Genomic DNA, 13,356 nt, shown 5'->3' with positions numbered 1-13,356 from the left:
CGGCGCGCGGGGAGCCGCGGGGGGCGGGCAGGACACGACACGACACGACGCGACGTGACACGACACGACACGGGGGCGCCGCCGCCGCTGCCACCACCGGGACGCAGCCCGCCCGGCTGTTGTTGTTATTGTTGCTGCCCTCGCCATGTTCAACGTGGAGAGCCTGGAGCGGGCCGAGCTCGGCGAGAGCCTCCTCACCTGGGTGAGTGTGGCCGCCCCGCCGCCGCCGCGCGGCTCGGCCGGGGGTGGCGGGGAGCGGGCGCCGCCGCCCGCAGACCTCGCCGGCAGTGCCCGGGAAACGCGGCCCGCCCGGCCGCGGACAAAGGAGGCGGCGGCGCCGCGGCCTGCGGCGGGCGGCGCCCCGCAACGGCTGCCCAACCGCCGCCCAGCGGCCGTTTAACGGCCGCCCAACGGCGGCCCCTGCGCGTCGCCGCGCGCGGGGCCGGCGGATGCCGCGATGAGGGGGCGCCGGGGAGCGGATCCGCGCGCGTTTCCGCCTCTCGCTGCGGGCTCCGGGCTCGGGCGGCCGGCGCTGCCCTGCTCGTGAGCGGCGCTGAGGGCCCTCGCGCCCCGGCTCCCCGCGAGGGAAAGGGAAGTGTCCCTGCTGCTGGGCAGGGCGACGATGTGTGCCAGCCCTGGTGCGGAAGGGCCCCGCGGGAGCCTTGCTACGAAGGAGTGAAAGCAAAATAAGAAGCTTCGCTGGTGGTTGATGGAAAATGCCTTTCTTTACGCTTTAGCCTTTGCACGTACAAGCCGCAGCGTAGCGTGACTGCCAACAACCGTGCAAGGGGGCCCAGACGCCTTCCCGAGTCCCTGACGTTACAAATCACTGAGCAGATGGGCCCTGCTCTAGCAGTGCAGTCACCGGCGTGCGGACTGGCCTGTCTGAGGTGCGTGCAGTGCTGCAGGGTGACGGGTGACAGGTCGCACCTTTGGCTGTGCTGCGGGATCGACGTGCAAACGCGGATTTGCACGAGCACTCTGCTCAGCTGCAAGCTCGATGTTGTGGTCGATAACCCGAGGCTATTCACTAGAAATGCAACGTTTTGAACAGAGGACTGTGTCAAGTCTGAAAGTACTTGAGGACTGAAAATACTCTAATATTCACCTAAAAATAAGATGTTCGGATTTGATTTTGAAGTGGTAATATTTCAGGTTGCTTTTGAAAGTTGCGTAAGATCCAGCTGTTTGCTGGCTTCCCAAAACGCGTTTTCAAAGTGCAGAGTGAGAGTTAAAGACAGTGGTTCCTTTTGGGGAAGAGGGAGGCCTCTCTGTTGCGCAGACGCAGTGCAAACCAGTAGTCCGTATGTGTTGCAAAAGTCTCTCTCGAAAGATTTTGCGTATGCTCATATCCAGTGGAAGTTGAGGTCCTGGTCATGTAGAAAGCGAAATAAGAGTCAAGAGTTCTCGTTTGTGGAGGGGCTGAGGAGACAAAGTCTGTTCACTGTTAGTAAAAGTCTTGGTTGATGTCCTTGTGTTATAAAGGAAAATAGGCGAAGTAATTTTTTTTTTTCTTTTTCCTTTGCTATGCTTGAGACTTGAAGTAGTTTCTTTTTTGAGTGGCAAACTTTATTCACCTTTATTCACTTTCACCTTTGAAAGCAATTTGCACTTTCTGTACAAAGCCGAGCATTGAGAAAAGAGGAATGTTGGACAAAGAAATTTCCTGAGATTGTAGATGTAAAATGGACAAATATATATATATATAGCATTATGGCATTGTCTGTAGGAATTATATTTTCATTATATGGGCATATGATCATGACTAGGCATGACACATGATAGATATATATGATCATGTGTAAGGTATACACATTTCTTGATCCTGAGCCTTGTCCAGCTGGATTCTTGTCTCTTCTGCTGTAATCATTAATGAAGATTCCTTTACTTTTCCACATGCTTTTCTCCCTTGCATACCAAGACAATGAAGAAACTACTTTTCTTGTTAGCAGAAATATTAATAAGTATTTTAAAAATGGATTTAGAGTTGTAGAACACATATTTCTAAGCTGAGTGTTAGAAACAGAGCTTTGGATTATTTTAATGATTTGAATATTTTTGGATGAAGGTAACTTTGAAAATGGTTCATTAAAAATAAATAAATTAATAAAGAGGCTTGCGCCAAGATATGCAAATCTTGAAAAAGAGATCATGGATGTTTTTAGTCCCCAGTGAAACTTGCGGCATAAATAAGAGGCTTTTTTAATTGGATTTTTTTCTGAAGTGCCTTAATAATTCTTGGGAAACTGCTCATTTAGATGCAGAATAGAGCTGTTTTAATTATAATTTATGCACATGTTAAAAGGACAAGCTTTTTTCCTGTTACACTGGCAGTTCTTAAAAACTGGTTTAACCTCCCAGGTTCCTTGCCGAACATTTCACATGCATATGGAAGTGCTTGAACTGGTTTGACCATTTTGAGAGGAGTAGATAAGGCTTTCCTCAGGTCAGAGAACCTGTTCAGCCTACACCAGGTATCTGCTGTGACAGGAGGTGGGAGAGCTACAAGTGCCTCCTCCCTCTGCCTGTCTCTGATTTTGACTCATGAGAGTCTAGGTCAGGCCTCCTGCCTTGCCTGTCTGAGACGAGGTTTTGTTGGTCTGGAGCAAAGCGTTTACCTGTGGCTGTTTTGTTTTATTCCAATCCCCTCTCCTCTGGTCTCCCTGGTGTTATGGTCTAGCTCTTGTCTCCATTGTCTGCTTGGCTGATAGCATGGTCACATAGTTTTCTGAGTCATTCTTCCTCAGTATTTTAAATAGCTGGGAGAGCTTTTGCTTCCTGCCATTTCAGCAGATGACCGCAGCAAGAGAGTGAAACCGAGCAAAAGATGGAGCGCAGTTACTGGGCCTCAGAGTCATTTTTCTGACCGTGAGCAGTGTCTGCAGGGCTTCACCGCTGAACCTGTTCCCTAAAAGTGTCTCCTAGGACTGCTCTTGCAACAGCACTGTAGCTGTCCAAGCAGCATTTTGTGAAATGTGCCTCTGTAAAAAACCTGTATTGTTTCAGTGTAACTAACACAAGTTTGCAGCATTTCCTCTCGTCAAAACCTGTGACTGGTTCAGGATTGAACATTCAGATTCTGCATTGTATGTTGTGTCAGGAGTGCTTTTAACTGAGATGCACCTCTGAGCCCTCTCAGAGTCTGCTGTGCTTTCAAACACGCTCATGGAAGTTGCACTATAATATATCCGTATTGGAAATCAGTGTTATGGCTACAGACTTGTCAGCATGTAACCCGAGAAATTTTCTTTTGACGTAAAACTAAGATCTGATACTGCAGAGGTAGCTTAGCCTTGGCATTTAAATAGCAGGATTCCTCAAAGAGGTTGGCGCTGGCTGTTCCTAAGTAGCAGATTGCTGCGGATGTGTCCTTAACTCTCCCCTGCCCATGGTGGTAAGGAGCTCTTCTGCCATATGTTTCCTCCAAAAAGTTGCACCTTGTACCTGATTTCTCCCTGCCTCTACACTGCATGCCAAATATTGTTTCTGCAGGTGGGAATGGAAATACCTATTTTGCTGGTATTATTTTGTTGTTTGTTTTGTTTGTCTTTGCTGTATTAAAGTTTTCTTTTACATGGAAATAGTGTAGATACTGTTCAAGATCTGTGTTTTGGGTTCTTTCATTTTGAAAGCACATTTTACCATTTATTTGGTACTAGTCCCCTTTGAGATTTCTCTTGTTTGGCTGAAAACTTTCTTCAATAAAATAATATATCTGTCTTCTGTGTGGTGGACTTTCTGCAACTGGAAGTATTTGCATGTGTTCATTCTAAATGCAGTAACTGCTGAAATAGAGATTTTTTTTTTTTCATTCCTCAGGAAGGGTGTATTTGTAGGCTCCTTTACAGAGCAGGTCAAAGGTGATATAATTTACCAAAAAAAGCTTATTCTCCTTCTTTTTATACTAAGTTGTTTTTGTTTCCTGTGCATCTATACTTTTTAAGTATTTTTTTGTACAGATGTAAGGATTGCAGGAGACTAGCTAAGCATGTTCAAAGTCTCTCCTCTGTATCACCGACCACAGAGTTGTAGGGTTTCATTTTCTTCTGATGGTATCATAGCATCTACATCTCTTACCTGTTGAAGAAAACGTAAATGCTAAGGAGTGACTGTGCCGCTGATAATAGCAGGTGACAGAAATAGTTCTGCTTGGTATGTCTCTCTTTAGACGGGGAGAAAAAAAGAACTTGCAGGTATTAGTGAAAAAGATTCATGTGTCTGGCAGATCACAGTCCCTGCATCTGCTGTCACAGACCAATAAGTAGATTGAGCAACTTTTTTTTTTTTTTCTGTTGAACTATTGGTAAGGAGTCTGAAAGACTGGCACCCTGAGCAAGAAAATATATTTCAAATATTTAAGGCCGTGCAATGATTCAGTTTTTGAGTAACATCCTTTCTATGTTGACAAAATGATAAATTATTGGCAATCAAATGAACATCAAAAAAATAATAATATATGTGCTGTTGCAAGACATTTTTTATTTCACATCCCTTATTGGTCTATTGGAAGAACCTCTGGTATCCAGCACCGGTATTAGGTTATAGGCTTTTTTGTTCTGTTACTAAAGCAACAGAACAAGTTCAGAACAGTTCAAGCATGGGCAGAAGAACTTTGCTTGAAGACTCTGTAGTAAAACAAGTGATACGAAGCTAATATTAAGTGAAGATGATTGAATAGTATATGTTTTAAATGCATGTTATAAAGGAGGAAACAATAGAACATGTTGATAACTGTAAACATAGTTCTTCGTGTATTCATTTGACTTGTACATAGTCTTAGATTTAGCTTCACTGGGGCTTTGTCCATTTTTTTTTTTTTTAATGAATTCCTTCTTTCTGAAAAGTTGCCTTTAGAGTGGTGCTATGGTTCTGAAAATCACTTTGAAGAAAAACCCTGTGATTGAGTATGTGCTTAATTTCAGCTCAAAGTGGTACTCCCTCACTTATTTCATAGGCTGTGAGACACTGCTCACAGAAGAAACCAATTTTCTGCTGAGAACTGTGAGCTCTGAACAGTGCAGAGGAAAAGACTTTCCTGCTAAGTTATCTCAAGTTGAGAAGAGGAACCTTCTTCCACTGCCTTTTGGAAAAGATCGGAGGATGAACTGAAATTGTGAATTTCACTTGATTATCTTTTTTGTTTTTATTATGCTCGTCTTTTGAAGCTATTGAACTAGAAGATAATATTCTCACACTCTGTTCTTACTGGCCCACCAAATGTGCTTCATACTGACAGTTTTTGTCTTTGACTTCTGTAGGGTAGTTGCAGACTTTGAAAGTATGCAGCAACAGGGGGAGAGGAAAATGGCTCCTAGATTTGATTGCAGTTCCTACTTTCTTCTTTCTTAACTAATTTTTGTTTTGCACCAGTTTCAGAGTCCAAATGTAGGGTTACTTAATTGAATTTGTAAGTTCAAGGTACCACTTGAGCTGGCTATTGGTCACCCAGGCAGCAGCACTCAGTTAAGGCAAACTGGCAGCAAGGGAAAGCAGGTGACAGTGTCTCTTCCGTGACTTGTATTGCCAACAGCCTGGCAAGGCCTGCCTCGTAGTGAAAGGAATTAAGGCAACTCTTCCCTCCACCCACTTGTAATGGTTTCCTGACCTGCAGAGTAGTCATGCACAGTGTTCCAGTCCTGCTGTCTGGCTTCCCCCTACGTGACCTAGTCATTCCTATGAGCTACGTAGTGCTTCCCAGTCAGTGCAATGACTAAGAGACAGCGTGGAGAACAGGAGGAAAGCTATGATGGGTGTAAAACTGTTTAAAGTTAGAGAAAAGGGTGTCTGCTAGCTCTACGCTTCTGCAAATGTCAGGGGCTTTAGAAGGGGATGTAAAGCTGGAGCTATGTTTAAATGGAGCAGCTTTGGCTTCAAGGCGTACAAAGCAACAGTTTTTCAACACGCAAGAAATATTTTGAGAGTAGAGAAAGTATTGCTGCATTATAAATCTAATGATAGGGGTTTTTTCACACCTTTTAACTTGAAGCTTCTGGCTAGCATCTTTGTCCTTTCTGGAAGTTCGTAAGCTGCTGGGAACTAAGTCTGACTGGGTAGCTAAGTTTAGACAAGAGTGTTAAAACAGAAACTGTCTTGTATGTAATAGGTATTTTGGAGGCACTTGAAGGTCTGGGAAAGGAGTCTGTATTTTATTTATTCTGATGTTGTAAGGTATTAGATGAGCTGCAGTCTTTCCCTTTGTCGGCTGCATAAACGTGTGAGTGACTTCCTCAGAAGCAAGGTATCCATAATTTTATGTAAGAAAGGAAGAGATAGAAACTCTTATTTGTGTTTGATTTGAACAGAGGTTATGTTTCTCATATCAATTCAACTGGTAGTCAGGAAAAATAAAATGGGATTTGATCACTCTGGGGTGGTTTTGTGAATATAATTACATAAACAATGCCAAAAGATGCCTCTTCCTTGGTGGTCCTTTTGGATGGAAAATATTGGAGTTTGTGTGTCTCTGTCAGAATTTGTTCTACAGTATTAACATTAAGTAAATTTCTGTGAAGTTCAAGAAAATAAGTGCTGAAATACAAATCCTGGAAAAAAACAACTTTTCAACTGCAGAATATGATAAACCTGCTAATGTGCTGCTGTACATCTGTGTTACTAATTCTAGAATCAATTAAGCTGGGAATTTTTTAGCCTGCTTGATAAAAATTTATTGCTAAGTCTTTCTTAGTCTTTCTAAGTCTTCTAAGTCATTTTTCAGCTCTTCAGTCTTTCTTGCTCTAGTGATTCTCTCAGAGACTGAGTGTTTCTAAGCTGATCACAAAAATTGTGTTGATGGTATTTCAGTCTGAGTTACTTCTGTTGAATTCATCTTTTATGCCTGATGGGGGAGAATTCTTTATTCTACCTGTTAATAAAGAATACTTTTCACCTAAATTACAGCTGCAAGTGGAGTTGTGAGTTTTAAATAGTTAGTCTTTTAAGATATATGTGTAATTCTGGACTACTTGCATGTCAAGTTTTTGTCTCTAGATATTCTCCGAGAAGTTAAAGTTCTTGGTTTCAACTCATCAAATAAAAACTTTGCCTGTGCTATATCTTAGCAAGGGTGAATTTGGGCATATTTTCCTGGTACTATTGATATTTTTCATAATCTAATCTTTTTTCTTTTAAAAAAAATTATTCTAGGGATCCTTGAACACCATTTCTTTACTTGTGCTTTTTGTCTGTTTTTGGACAACAATTCCATTATCCTTTAGTGAGACTTTTTGGATCATGATTCTATGGGTCTCTGGTTATCTAGAATACCTCAAAGTCAGTAACATGAAGGCAGAAGATATCCTGCACTTGTGGTTGGCTGTGAATGTTGAATTACTTAATACTATTTGATGCACTTCGTATTGTAGAGAGGTAGGTTTTTACATTTTGTTGGTCAGTAGATGAAGGTGGTGATTCAGATCCTGTAAACTTTGCTGTTTATATCTTCTTCCATAAGAAGATGCTTCTGGTCTTAAAGAGGACTCTTTTGGTTGGATTTCTGAAAGTCACTGGGGCTTGAAACATGTATGTTTGTCTTACCAATGCCTATTGAAGTAATGACCTGACAGTTTTACACTTACTAGTAGCTTTTATTTTGGGAAAATGGAAAAACAAATCAGTGAGCTTCAGTGAGCAAATACTGCTTTACATAAGTTATGCTTAGGTACCGCAAGTTAAAAAATAATTTGTCTAGGCTATTTAGCTAGGGCCTCCTACTAGGAAGATATTACCACCATGATATTCCTTTTTTTTTTTTTTTTTTTTTTTGTCTGGTTCATGGACTTGAATTTGGAAACAGGAATACAACCCTCTTAAACCTAAAAGTTTGTAGGTTAGATTGTTTTCTGATGTGTTTTTCTGAACTGGTTAAATCGAACACCGTTAAGACAAAAATTCTGCTCAGTGTTTTAATACTGTCAGACCTGGACCATTACTGCCTGGTTTGTAGTAACTGAATGGCAGTACCAAGACAGTGTAGTAAAAACTTCTGTGTTGTGTGTGCTGTTCTGTCTTACAGTGCATTAGTAAATAGGCTTTAGTTAAACTGCCTTCTTTGCTTTCTGCACTGCATTCCCCAGAGGGGAATACAGTACAAAGGAAGTACTCTATTTGTGAACAACTTCAGCTGTAAGTGGAAATTTTTGATAAGAGATCTTTCATAGCTTTGACATCTGGCTTGTTCGGGTATTTGGGGTTGAAAACAGTTTTTATGATGAGAAGAGAATTGACAAGAAAAACACCAAAATCCTCTTCCTCCTCCCTAAAAACTCCATAGCAAGGCCATCCAATTTGTCCCTGCTATTTTGATGTTTAACATTTGAGTGCCTAACATAAATTTGGATTGCAGAATAACTCTGAGATTTTAATGGGGAAACTCTGGCAATGTAAAGACCAATAAAAGCATTCAGAAATCCAAGTCCTGGAATGAAATTCCTGCTTTTCTGAAAGCCTGGACTGTGTTCATTTGTTTCACTTGGTTTGCTGCTGTCTTGGAGAGCATGAAAAAAATGACTTATGGTTTGTTTATCCAAGCAGAAGATAGCACTGCTGCCAAGTGGGAGGAGAAAAATGAGTCAAGAAGCTTGACTGAAGTTACCCTGGAGCACAGGATCTGATTATAGGATAGGGATCCAAACCTTGTTATGACAAGTCTGACCTGATATGAGAATTAGAAAACTGGGTATGAATAACTTTCTCTGTCAGGTAAGCAGCTTACTGTTCTGAAAACATTAAAGGTCCAGTTACCTGCCACTCTGGTGTTGAGCAAAATGTGTACTGTTGTGTACACCCCTGACATAGGGTGAATCACAGCCTTACATGAGCACAGAATTAGCCACTATTCCCAGCTTTTCTTACATAGTTGTTCCTTCAGTATTATTACCCTTTGCCAAGGAACTCTCACTGTTGTGCAGTACTTCCTCTCCACTCCACTGAATCCTGTTTCTTTTTTGTTGTTACTCCTTTCAGCCATCTTTCCCAGCCTGAGCTGTATGCTTGCCTTATCAGCTCCCCTTTTGTGGCAATATAGGCTTGACCTCGGCTTTACATGGCAGCTCGATGTACGCTCACATAGCCAGTTCCCAAAGCACAGGCAAAAACAGATCAATAGTTATGAAAGGTCACAACAAAATGTTGCTAAGGGTTTTAATAAAAAACTAATTGTACATTGGGCTTTAATTTGTTGTGTTTATGCATAAGGCAACCAGTATGTGCTGCTTATTATAAAAAAGCTTATAAAATAGACCAGGTATTATTACAAAAAGTACATTAAGAGATCAATTATTCTGCTGTAGCAGTAGTTTAAGGCAGAGCTTTGCATCTGTGCGAAGAACAGGTCTTTTATTAACTCATAAAGCTGAGGAGGTTGAGATGCTGGAGATTTTTATAAATGGTTTATTTTTATTCTTATCTTCAGATTCTCTCTTGGAGACCATGCTTATTCAGCCTTTGACTTTAAATTAGGCAAGTATTTTTCATTAAGTGTCCTTTTTTCCTTCTGTCTCTAGTAGCTAGCAAAGCTGCAGTCATATGTGTGAACTGGAACTGCAACTTAGATTTTTCCAAGATTCTAACTTCCTGTAATAATTATTATGCCCTGTTGACATCCACCGTATTATTTCTTTCCTTTGCATCAAAGGATTTGTTGTCACTCTAAATCTATGTTTTATAGAAAATCAATAGGGCATGCTCAAAGCATTATGAGTCAGAGTTTAATTAGATTAATATTAAAAAATGAAATGGAACAGCTTTCTTAGTCTCATTGAATAGTAGTTGGTTGGAGGTTTGAGGGTCTACCAGCAAAGATGCATGTCGATGCACATTTTGTTTGTTTCCAAGCTGTGTTGTTCATAAATTGCAGTTGTCAGAGCTATGTAAAATGGCATTGGAAGTGGAAAAAGAGTGAATAGCACAGAATGGGAAAGTTTACAGCTTTAGAGAACAAAAGGTGAGGGCAGTATTGAAAATACTCAAGAAATGGGAGCAGTTCCAGCAGGAGGAGAGAGAATTTTTCCAGGGGAAGCACTTTACAATGCACGGGAAGGGCAGTGTTTCAGCAGCCCTCACTGAATGACTGGCTGCTCATGGGCACACAAAGGAAGTATTTGCTGCACGGTCTCCAGCGCTGGATCTCATCTCTGCATTGCCATATGCCTCTATTTCTTCTTTCTGGAGAAGGAGCCCAACTGCTGCCTAGAGTGGTTTAGCTTTATGCAGAGCTCTAGGAATGGGCTAGATGTTCAGCTTACAGAGCTGTTCTTTGGTGTAGACTTCTTTTAAAGAACAGAAAGTGTTACTTTCATTGTGCATCCGATACGGAAAAAGTACAATAACTTTCGGCAGGCACTAAATAAATGTGATGTTGCATTGATTTGCTGCCTTAGTGGAAATTATATCTTGTGTATTCCTTACCCATGCGAACAAAAGCATTTTTAACAAAAATTAAAGGTGTGCAAAAAAACAAGTCATATAATTAGTTTTTAATCTTTGTTTCCAGTCTGCGTTATCTAACTATAGAAAGCAATAGTGTCCTCATTGTCAATCTTGCATATGTGTCTGTGAAAGAGTCTGTGAAAGACTGATTTCCTGTGCCACCTTACCATATGTGGTCCTTACCATATGTTCTGCTCTTTTGTTATGTGAGAAGTATTGGGGAAGTAGGATGATAAAATTAGTGACAATATAGCAGATAGACCTCTTGTTGCTTGTGTCTTGGAAATAGATATAGCAATATTCCTTCCTCTGTTGAATGTATTGATATTTCATACCTACATTTTTATATTTAGTTGAAGGTGACAGTTTAATGGGTGAAGATACAGTAATGAATTTGACAAGCTGTAATAAGTTTGTAGTATGTGTGAAGATCTCCTGAATGTCAGTACTGCTTATTTGAAAATAGCATCTTATTTGATCCATTTTTAAAAGATCATAATAATATTTTTAAGTGCAATTTTTTATTTTGGCTATTGTGCTAGTGATTGAGTGATAAAAGTTGTAGTGATTAAAGATCATAACGTGCAACTTTGTAAGCAAATTTTAGTCTCATATATGTTTGGATATTTTGTCCCTCTAGGAGTCTGAACTACTTCACATGTTAGCATGTGTAATTTCACTGCAGCCTTTTTCACTGGGAAGTATTGTTTCGTGTGTTAATGGATTCTGTGGATTCAAATAGAAAATAAAGTGGTATTCTTTCAATAGCTCCATGGCAGTTCAGAGGCTGTAGCAAGTTTTTGAAGAAAACAGCAATTTGATTATATATTCTATTTTTTTTTCCCACTACCAGCCATCCCAGTGTTCAATTAGAACTTAGGAAATCTGTGATGCTTCATTGATTTTTCTGGAGGAGGAATGAGGATCCTCTGCTTCCTCTTCCTGCTTCTTCTAGACAGCTCAGGTGAAGCTTTAGGAAAGTCTACTTGATCTAATGTGTTGAAATGACATTCTGCTTTTTGCCTAGGTGTCACAACTTGCTCAGGGAACATACACTGAGAGAGCTCAGCCTTTCAGTACTTAACAAATATCCATGCTGCTTTTTTCAAATTAAGCGTAAAACTATTTCTTGCGGAGGAAAGAAAGAAAAAGTGGAACATTCATCTAAGTCTTTAAGATTAATTTTAAGTGGTTTTTTTGCTAGACTGCTTATTTGAGGTACCTAAGGGACTATGAGAATCTAGATATTGTTCTCCTGATTTTTGAGAATATTCTTCCTAAGGAAGGATGTGCAAGCTTTTCCACTGCTATTGTTAGATACCTACTTTTTGCAAGATATGTAGCTAGAGGTTTCTTGGGGAATGGGTTGAACTTGTGTTAATACTTCAAGTATTGTTAGGGAAAGCACTTGTACATTATGTGCAGAAAGGAAGGTTGATATATTGGAGGCTAATGTAGCCTGAAGCAGCAGGCTGCCTTGTAAGCTTTCTTCTCCCTGGCGTGCACAAGTAGCGCTTCATACAAAGAAGCTCAGGCTTCCCTAGCAGAAGAATGACAGCAGAGGGGGAGCTCGTCAGATTGCCTCAAATGATGCATCATAGACATACTTGCACAAAACTCAATGTTATCCCTTTAAAGTGATCTTTAGGAGAAAATGCTCAGACCATAAGAAAAGACTCTGCTGAAGTGAAAGGCTCTGTTTTACATCAAGGAAAAGATGGGAGAAAAGAGTTTTGTGTTGTGTTCAACATTTGCTGATCATTTGCTGCTGATATGGTGGGGGAGAGTTTCAGGTGAAATGAAAAATTCATGAAAAAAATGAATACATGAAAAATTCATTTTTTCATGAATAAAATGGAATAGATGAGTAGAAGTCATAGATTAAGATATATATTGAATGTTTGGGATAAGAGACAATTATTGATCTTGCATAACTGATAATTCTTGCTCTTGCATGATTCTTTTCAAAGTATTATATGATAGGTTCAGAAAAATGTAAGTTTGTCTCAGGTGTACACAATCTGTAGGGTAGATTTCATTATAAGCTAAAACATGTGTAGGCATATGTAATTCTATCATCAAACAGTTCAGCCATTATAGCCACTGGCTTTCTGCTTTTATACTTATGAATAGTAGCAGTTGTTTTTATATCTTAACCACCATGTGAAGACTATCAACATTTCATTTTGTGGACTTCAATGTCTGTCACAGCATTTCAAAATAATTAGAGAAATTGTAGTGCTGCTAAGGCTTAACAGCATTATCCTGTCTTCCTCTATCTGAGAGTATAAAGCAGAACGAAGTTTGCTTCTCTATGCAGTCTTAGAGTCATGCGGAGCACGTGAAAATTTTGAGATTGTGTTTTAAGGACAAATTGCTTCTGTACATTCATTGAGAGAGGGGAATTTCAGAAGTGCTTGAACAGGAGAAGAGAAGGCCCAATGTCTTACAAATTTTGTTCGTGCAGTTGAAAATGCTTTGGAAAAATGTCGTTTTGTGGAATATACTCCAGTCACTTGTACCACAGCTTTATGTATTTTTGCTTGCAAAAATAAAGCTATTAAGATGTCATTCATTCATTTCCTTAATTGCTATTATATCTGAAATTTACTACTTCCTGACTTAGATACTACCAGGTATACACTTTTTACTCCATTTTATATGCTCTATAATACGCTTTTTTATCTTTTTTAAGTTTAATAACTTTTCTTTCTTATCTCTTAGATCCAGACCTTTAACGTTGAGGCACCATGCCAGACCGTGGAAGATTTAACGAATGGGGTTGTGATGGCCCAGGTTCTTCAAAAAATGTAAGAGCAGTTTTACTTAATTTAAAATACAAACAGATTTGTTATCTATACAGTTGTTTGAATTTGAATGCATTAATTTCCACTTTGGATGGCATTCCCTAAAAATGTGGCTTTTCCTTAG

The 13,356-nt window shown here is 40.1% G+C and overlaps 1 protein-coding gene across 1 annotated transcript in view; it reads left to right on the top strand.

Moving 5' to 3' along the window:
* The first annotated feature begins 115 nt into the window (after window positions 1–115).
* Window positions 116–13,356, top strand: part of HOOK3 (hook microtubule tethering protein 3) — a 71,554-nt gene continuing 58,313 nt past the window's right edge. The window contains exons 1-2 of the mRNA XM_026049929.1: window positions 116–202; window positions 13,150–13,235. Coding sequence (XP_025905714.1) covers window positions 146–202; window positions 13,150–13,235 — 143 coding nt within the window. The 5' untranslated portion in view covers window positions 116–145. The remainder of the gene's footprint in view (window positions 203–13,149; window positions 13,236–13,356) is intronic.

This window comes from Nothoprocta perdicaria, unplaced genomic scaffold (assembly GCF_003342845.1).
Source record: "Nothoprocta perdicaria isolate Ctin4 unplaced genomic scaffold, notPer1 scaffold_63, whole genome shotgun sequence".
NCBI classification, from domain to species: Eukaryota; Metazoa; Chordata; class Aves; order Tinamiformes; family Tinamidae; genus Nothoprocta; species Nothoprocta perdicaria.
The sequence above is the reverse complement of the archived record's forward strand: the minus strand, read 5'-3'. Positions and strand labels throughout refer to the sequence as shown.